This window comes from Oncorhynchus tshawytscha, linkage group LG10, assembly GCF_018296145.1.
Source record: "Oncorhynchus tshawytscha isolate Ot180627B linkage group LG10, Otsh_v2.0, whole genome shotgun sequence".
Taxonomy (NCBI): Eukaryota; Metazoa; Chordata; class Actinopteri; order Salmoniformes; family Salmonidae; genus Oncorhynchus; species Oncorhynchus tshawytscha.
Window position 1 is genome coordinate 15,155,394 of NC_056438.1, and position 9,366 is coordinate 15,164,759.

At 43.4% G+C, this 9,366-nt stretch overlaps 1 protein-coding gene across 2 annotated transcripts in view; it reads left to right on the plus strand.

Annotated features, from left to right (window-relative positions):
• The first annotated feature begins 271 nt into the window (after positions 1-271).
• The window catches only part of LOC112233955 (calsequestrin-1-like), a 32,301-nt gene continuing 23,206 nt past the window's right edge, over positions 272-9,366 (plus strand). For both annotated transcript variants that reach the window (XM_042329497.1, XM_042329499.1), the window contains exon 1: positions 272-870. In XM_042329497.1, coding sequence (XP_042185431.1) covers positions 634-870 — 237 coding nt within the window. In that variant the 5' untranslated portion in view covers positions 272-633. The remainder of the gene's footprint in view (positions 871-9,366) is intronic.

Sequence of the window (9,366 nt, forward strand, 5' to 3'; positions counted from 1 at the left end):
TCAGAATTCCATGGCGGCCATCTTGTGAATGCTCACACATTCGGTGTCAGTATTTTTAGGCATGGTCAGGGACCTCTACAAAACTTAATATGGGAATGGAATCCTCCCTCTCTCTGTCACCCATACCTTCTCCCCTCCCTGACACTAGGTATGTCTCTCTCTCTTCTCGCTCCGTAGCCATGGCATCCAACAGGTGGCCCTAAGATAGCCCCTCCCACGTGCCCACCCATTTGCTATTTTCTAAACCCCCAAACCCCTCGTCAGTAAGACCCCCCGTTCTATTTTCTCTCCCTACTTTTTCAGCGGTCAACTCTCCCTGGGTCTTCAGCCTGCTTCTCTCTCCCTCCAACTCACTCTCGTTATTGGAAGCACTCCCCTCCCTCACCCCCCTGGCCAGTAGCGTCTAAGCCCACGCGCCATTTTTTTAAAAGGGGGATTCAACACTCCGACCTGCTCTTCTCTGGCCGGCGTCGAAACGAAGTGGACCTTGTTCCTAGGTGTAGTGTTTTGTGTATTTTAGGAACAACGTAAAACATATATATATATTTTTTTTACGAAACATTCAACAATTCATCCATTGACGTCCGAGTCGTGGGAGACTTGAGTGTCGGGAACCAACAATAACCTGGAACCATGAAGTGGGGTTGGGTGTTTCTGGGGGCCCTGCTCTCCTTGGGGTCCCTGTCCTGGGGGGAGAAGGGTCTGGAGATCCCTGAGTATGATGGGAAAGACCGCGTCCATGATCTCAACGCTAAGAATTACAAATCTGTGATGAAGAAGTACGATGTGATGGTGATCTACTACCATGCACATGTGGAAAACAACAAAAACGCCCAGAAAGCTTTTGAGATGGAGGAACTCGCCCTGGAGGTAGGTCCTATAAAGGGAATGAATGGAAAGATGGAGGGTGGGTGGATTGAGAGGATGAGTGAGGTAATGAGGGAACAGTTAAGAGTCTTTGAGATGGAGTTGGCCCTCAAGGTGTGTCCCAAGGAGCATGAATGATCGGAGGGATGAGGGGAATAAGGGTTGTAGAGGCACAGAGTGGATTGAGGGATGTGAGGATGAGGGAGATGGAGGACATGACCCTGTAGGTAGGTGTTGGGACAGCATGACGAAGTGGAGGGATGAGGGGAAAAGGGTATGGAGGGATGAAGGGTTGAGGGTGGAGGAATGAGGGAGATGCAGGAGATGGTCCCGGAGGTCGGTCCTAGAGAGGTGCAGAGAAGAAGTTGAAGGGTGGGAGAGTGGATGTAAGGGAGCCGAGGAATGAGAGAATGGAAGGAGGGGCAACAATGAGGGAGAGACACACAGCATCAGTGGAGCTGTAGGTACATCCCAGGAAGCCAGCATCATCAAGCCAGAAGATATTGAGGGAAGAGAGGAGGAGAGAGAGGGGAGACAAGATGGCAGGGGAGGAGACTAAATGCTGAGAGATGCTGAAAAAAACCACCTTAATAGCTGCGTCGATCATTCTTTACCAAGTCTATTGTCTATCCCAAGTCATTCTAACCTGGTTAGACTTAGCCAGGATAGGGAGTGCTCCAAATGAGTGGACCTCAGTCCCGTCATGTTATTGGTTGTTGTTAACAGAGTTGAAGTTGGTCAGGTTTGCATTGCTGAGTCCTAAATACATAGGTTTTTGCTTTGGGCTTCTCTAGGTTATTTGGTCCTGGTTGATGGTGTCCAATCGGCTTCTGTGTGTATGCAAGTATAGTATGTGGCTACAGTGTACGAACGGCCAAACTGATGAATCGGTAATGGGTCGGAAATAGACTATGACATCATAACAACAACCGATATGTTCTTCTTCACACTGCCCTCCCTGCAAGTGCACAGCAGACCAGGCTAAACCTGGGGCTGTATGCATCAGTCGTCTCAGAGTTGGAGTGCTGATCTAGGGTCAGTTTTTTAGATCCTATTCAATTACATGGACACGGGGGACCTGGGGCTGCATGTATCAATCGTCAGAGTAGGATTGCTAATCTAGGATCAGGAACCCCCCCATCCATTTAATCTTATTCATTGTAATGAAAAGGAAAACACTGATCCTAGATCTGCACTCATACTCTGAGACTGACAGTGTCTTCTTCCAGGTCTAGAGTAGGGCTATCTGTAAACCACGACTCTAAATTGCTCTGGACAGGGGTGACGTGGTTAGGAAGAAGGCCTCTGGGGAGAGAGTGAGCATATCTCATACCTCTAACTGTAAGGTGGCAGGTAGCCTAGTGGTTAGAGTGTTGGGCCAGTAACCGAAAGGTTGGTGGCTCAAATCCCCAAGCTGTTAAGGTAAAAATAGCTGCCCATGAACAAGGCAGTTAACCTACTGTTCCTAGGCTGTCACTGTAAACAAGAATTTGTTCTTAACTGACTTGACTGGTTTAAAAAATTAACTGCTCTTTATGTGCCATAACACACAATGCTTGGTCTCAGGTTAGTGTCTTAAATCATTATTTTTGTACCTATCACGCTTTGGATGTGATCGGTGTACTGGGTGAATGTGCGTGAGTTGAGCAGGTTTGCGAGTGTGAGGAGTTGTTGAGTAGCTAGACCCTTATTTTCATACTGCTGACTCCTAGCCAATCGGTAACTAGCTCTCAGGGGTCTAAAATACATACTGAAAATAGCAGGTCATTACTACCAAATGGGATCCATTCATTATTAAATGATGGACCCAATAGAAACATATGTTATTGGTTTTATTGCAGTGAAGACCCTACAATCTCAAGATATTGATCAGAGGAATGGTTTTGCATGGTGGTTTAGGTTGTGTGACATGCTCTGACACATTTCACAGCTGGGAACATTTCATATGTTTTCTCTTCGTCTGTGTGATGTCTTGTAATGCCATTGGACAGATGAGTAGCATAAGATGTGTAATCTAATGTTCTCTATCTAGCTCTAACTGTGTTGATCAGACTTCTGAAACTGCTGTCTCCTCATGAATATCCCAAAACCGTAAAGAGTCTCAGCGTGGATACGATTGATTTAACCGTTAGATACAAATTACAGCAGTCTAGCCACATGGCATCATTTTTGTTGAGACTTGTTTCTTTCTTTAGATTGAGCGTTGTTGTTGAGGTTGTGACAGTGTCTGGATTCAAAAGCAGTGTTTATGTGAAAAGCTTATTGAATTGGTAGTCTAGAGGTTAACTGTTAAGACTGCTGAGTGAGAGATAAAGAGAGAGAGAACGAGAGACACACCAGAAACACTGACAGTTAAGACAGGTAGTGTGACTCTCCATGTGTACGAGATCGCAAATATGTCCTCTTGTGTCCATAGCAAATAGGACCCCTGGTTTTACTGCCGCCCGAGACTGAACCATCCTCGGCTAAGTGTGGCTGTCGCGGACGACACCTTCAGCATCTTCTTCTCAGAGAGATCAAAGGTCAAAATGCTAGTGAGAGTCATCCTGGTCTGTCACCCCTCTAACCCTGCGGGAGTCAGGTTATAGTGTATCTCTCTAGGTTGAAAAACAAGACCACTGAGAGGAAGATGCTATATCTATATGTGGTTGGGCATATCGGTTTTTTGGGTTTATGTGATGTTGAGGAGTTTATGATGTTGCTTGAGGATGATTTGGGTGTGGGAGAGTATCAGTGCTCATATCTGTGCAGTTTGTGTTCATGGGGTGTGATTATAACAATCCTGATTGAGAAATGCTGATAGTGAGAGGGAGCGAGAGAGAAGAATAGAGAGAGTTCTTTGTTTTCAATGAAAGTACCAAACCTACTATAAATGGGTCCAGATTGCAGCTGTTTAGTCACTATGGAGATGTGTCTTAACTTGAGTCAGTCAGTGACTGCTGCAGTAGGCCTAACAACATTGACTCATGCTAGCTATAATTGCTGTACTGTAATAGGCTCAAACACCAATGACTCATGCTAACAAAAGCTAGCATTTCTGCTTGAGGCATAACGACAGTGACTCATGCTAGCTAACATCGCTGCACCAGGCCTAACATCGACTCATGCTAGCTAACAATCACTCATGCTAGGAAAAGCTAGCATTGCTGCACTAGGCCTAACAACAGTGACTCATGCTAGCTAGCATTGCTGTACTTTACTAGGCTCGAACAACAATGACTAATGTAAGCTAAGCTAGCATTACTACCTTAAGTCATAGGGAACTGGTTGGCTCCATGGTGGATTCTATTGAGAATGTGTAGCATTGCTGCACTATGTGTAGTACTGGTGAGCTAGCATTTCTATACTACATTATGCCTAGGGAAGTGGTAGCTATGTGGTATTCTATAGAGAATATATTTGTCAGTGACTCATGACAGCTTAGCACACTACACTATGGTGGATTCTGTGTAGTTGGGTAAAGATAAGACGAAATGCCACGTTGAGTCAACGTCGTCACATTGATTTATTTGGTTGAAATGACGTGGGAAACAACATTGATTCAACCAGTTTTTACCCAGTGGTTAGGTTAGGGGTAGCTGTACTTGAATTTGTAACATTCTACCCTGAAAGTATCTATGTCTGCCTGTCATGGTATTTTAACGGTGCAATATGTCTGCTGGGTATACACATCCAAATCTCACAGGATTGCATCCAAAGTTAAAGACTTAATATGCTGAGTCCTCGCTAAGGCACCTAAGCATAGTAAAGTACCTAAGTAGCCCACAACATGGTTTTGCAGTGTACTTTCAGTTTCACTATGGGACTCTAAAGCCGTAATGTTGACCAGACCTCAGGGTTATACCCAAGAAGAAGAACATGAAGAATGTTGGTATACCAGACATCACATAACTCTGCAACAAACTTTACAGTGACTTTTCAGTCGTTGTCTGACTAACGCTCCTTGGACCTACATAGCCAATATTGGGCACCCTTGCTCTACCACTGTTTGCAGGGTAGGGACTGTGAGCTAGGTCTATACCATGTATCTTAGGTAGGGAGACAGAGAGTGGTTGAGGTCTGGTCAGTAAAGGAATACTGTAACCCAAAACCTGAGGAGTGCCTTGATTTATGCATCTAGGAATGTACTCTAAGCAGAAAGGTCAAGGGTCAACCTCATAGGCTGAACGGGATACTGGCTAAAGGGGGCAGCAGGACATCTGGTTCTTCATGTCATAGAAGGGGGACAGTGGGCAGTTAGGCTTTTATGGCTCAATGGCTTTGAAAAGAGGGGAATAGAGTGAACAAGAGATGCATCCACTGTAGTAAGGTCCACATGATACTGAAGTTTCCTTGGGTCAAGTTAGGGTGTAGTTTTATCTCTTCTATGGGACAGGACTGACCTGGCCTAACATGAAGTGGGACAGCGGGCAGCTATAGGTTTTATGGGTCTATGTCTTTGAAAAGATAAATGTACTTTATAGTTTGTATGAAAAGTAAATGGTACATGAGTTCACACGTGATACTGTATTTAACTTTGTCTCTGGTTTCAAACTGCAGTGTAGTTTTAACCCTCCTTTGGGACATGGATTGAGATATGGACTGAGATAGCCTGCAAACAGTGAGCTTACTGTCCCTACCCTATAAACAGTGAGCTCACAGTCCCTACCCTGTAAACAGTGAAATCACAGCGCCTACCCTATAAGCAGTGAACTCACAGCGCCTACCCTATAAACAGTGAACTCACAGTACCTACCCTGCAAACAGTAATCTCACAGCACCTACCCTGTAAACAGTGAGCTCACAGTCCCTACTCTGCAAACATTAGTAGAGTATTGCGGCATCAACAGGCTGCAGGCTTTTGCAGGCTTTTGCTCCAGCACAGCGCAAACATATTTAGTTCAACTAATTATTGTCTAGATCAGTTGCACTAGTTGCACACACAGTGGACATCCATAGCCCCTATCGGCCACCCATGGACAATACCACATTACGTTGTTCGTCTACACATCTTCCTTGCATGACTAGCCACATCTTCTACAGTACCTTGTGGAGTAGACAATCTCTGTAGTATTGAGTTGAAAGGTCAGACTGCCATCATGGCAACCGTGTCACTCTTCATGGGGGGTCATGCCGTTTATGCAAAATAACATAATCACTGCTTGTTCATTAGGCAGCAGCGGGAACAACAAGAAGCTTCAGACTTTGATTACTGCAAGTTCTCACGAGAGTAACGATGTTATGAAAGCCTTACTGTTAGTAACTATGAAATTTAAAAACGTTTTAGAGCTGAGTAGAACATTTGGGGATGATTAAAATGCTACAAAGGATGAAGCAGCCTATGGTTAAGTTGTGCAGTGTTCTTGTGTGTCATAGTTTGCATTTCCTATACTCTGTTCCTTGTTCTGAAATGTGATAATCAAACTATTCTTTCAGTCCTGCTCTCTATTTCCTGACTGTTACAGTCCATACATACCTTTCCTCTGATGACACTTTGGAATTAACAGATCAACAGCACAACGTGGACCAGGTCCAGATCATAAGCTTAGTTAATGAGTGAATGAATTAGGAGCTCGTTGAAAGGATTTTCCAAAGCCTGGCGACTCTGTGCCAGTCAGCCAGACTGGAGACTACAGCCAGCCAGCCAGCTAGAAAACCATAGCCTCTTTAACTCTGACCCTGACTGCAACAGACCCACTGGGCAAAAATTGGCTGAATCAATGTTGTTTCCATGTAATTTCAACAACAAAAAATCTATTTGATGACATTGAATCAACATGGAAAACTGATTGGATTTGCAAAAAGTCATCAACATAAGGGAATTTCATTTTTTTTTTTACCAAACAAAAAAAGACATTGTTGTTGATTTCACTTTGAATTCACATTAGTTGACAACTCATCCAAATGTAAATCAAAACTAGATGTTGAAATGACGTCTGTGCCCAGTGGGCAGTGTCATCAGGCATGAACTGAGAGGGAAACGCTAGGCTATATCCTGTAGAGTTTATTCTGGTTATGACAAACTCCTGGTTCTAAAGATGGCCCTAGTCTTTGAGGAAAGGGCGTGAGGAGAGGAAGCTATTTAAGTTATTGAGACACATCCAAGTTAGGAGGACACATTCCGTCATCATCTCACAGCTCCAATGGTTGGGGTATGATGTCACGGGGATTGAGGAATACACTCACACAGAGATTTCTTTCTTTTTCTCAGTGTGTGTGTGTGTGTGTGTGTGTGAGAGTGTGTTTGATTCACCCCCATGTGACAACATGTGACAGGAGGAAAGCAACTTTATGCATATCCTGTTATTTAGAATAAGCACAATCTAGAACTTCAACAACTACAGTTTCTCCTTGTGTGTGTGTTTGTGTGTATGTGTGTGTGTGTGAGACATCTCTTACCCAATGTTGATTCTACTGCGTTTCCACACCTTTCTAGGATATTAATAATTTCCAGACCTGAGTTCAAATACTATTCAAAATCAAAGACATTGAGCATTTGCGGGACTATTCTATTGTTTCCTCTGCGACAGGCAAGCTCAATCATGTGCAGCTAAAGTAGTTGAAAAGATTTCAAATAGTATTTGAACCCAGGTCTAGAAATGTGTAATATACAGGAGAGGTATGGGAAAACATATGGACAAATATCCTACCTTTGATGCTGTTACTGTACACCTTTCTGAGCAAGATGGACTCTGCACTAGAGAGATTTATTGCACATCAATCATTCCGATGACTATGCATTTGCGTGGGTATATGTAATGTATACAGCATATGATGTCAGAGACATTTATTGTGATATGAATATACTTTTGCATGAGAGTCAGGCTGTGTCCAAAATATCTAGGATTAAGTAGGTACTGATCATGGCATAGGTTACTATGCCTGCGTTAACACAGGCAGCCCAATTCTGATATTATTTCTACCAATTGGTCTTTTGACCAATCACATCAGATCGTTTTACATCAGATCTTTTTTCAGAGCTGATCTGATTGGTCAAAAGACCAATTGATGAAAAATTAACATCATAATTGGGCGTCCTGTGTAAACGCAGCCTATGAGTCAAAAAGATATGTGTGTATACTCTAACTCTGAACACGGCCCTAACAGTAGATATGCAGTTTGTCAGTTTGTTGATGGTATGAACGTCTGTAGATCATCTATGGGGGACTATCTAAATAAGTGTGACCTAAATAGGTTACATGGTATAGGAGGTTACTGTCAGTCATAGAACGATGTGTTTACTGTGCATTCCGTAAAGTATTCAGACCCCTTCACTTTTTCCACATTTTGTTACGTTACAGACTTATTCTAAAATGTATTAAATTGTTTGTTTTTTCAATCTACACATACTACTCCATAGTGACAAAGTGAAAACAGGTTTCTAGAAATTTATTTAAAAAATTAAAAAACTGAAATATCACATTTTATCACACAATATCACACTTTACTCAGTACTTTATTGAATGACCTTTGGCAGCGATTACAACCTCGAGTCTTCTTGGTTATGACGCTACAAGCTTGGCACACCTGTATTTGGGGAGTTTCTTCCATTCTTCTCTACAGATCCTCTTAGAAAAAAAGGCTCCAAAAGGGTTATTCGGCTGTCCCAACAGGATAACCCTTTTTGGTTCTAGGTAGAAGCCTTTTTGGTTCCAGATAGAACCCTCTAGGCTACACTGTAGTCCTAGCGATTTATTTGGTCATTGCTACAAAAAACAACAGGATATTGCTGTCAGGCCCTTACGCAGTCTCCATCTTCTTCCATCCCAGCAACAGTCTGTTTTCCCCCTACACTACAGCACGCAGCAGTTTTCTAACCTATCAGATAATCAGAACACACACACACATGCGCGCGCACACACACACACACACACACACACACACACACACACACACACACACACACACACACACACACACACACACACACACACACACACACACACACACACACACACACACACACACACACACACACTCACTGATTCTGCAGCGTTGGCTAGCTGCAGCCTGTAGCAGACAGCTATGCGGGTTTGATACTGTACTTGTCAGCAAGTCCCCAAAGCCTTGCCAAAATAGTCCCTGTTGAAGCGGCCGGCCGGCTGCTTTCTCTCTGTCTATGTCGGGCTAAATTTATCCAATGACACTGACATTTCACCCTTTAACACTTCCCTCAGTCTAGCCTATCTAGTCTGTTTAGGCCCACGTATTTAAGCTAGGAAGTTCTTCTGAGTGGTCTTGTATCAGAGATGATTTGGGTGCTATCACTGTCTTTTAGTTCTATTACATCCCCTTCTTGTTTCTCACTGTTTCCTGTGTGGGTTTGCACTGAATCTGCCCCCTTCTGGAGATTACAGTATGGTACAGTTGATAGTTGTGACTACTAGGTTGCTGAACTCTATAATTAACTTATGCTGTGTGCACTGGAATAGCGTTTCATTCTAGAATCATTCAGGAAATTTTTGGGCCTCATCATTGCTGTCTGAACATCATATGTAGAATCGGAGGTAGAATTCAGAA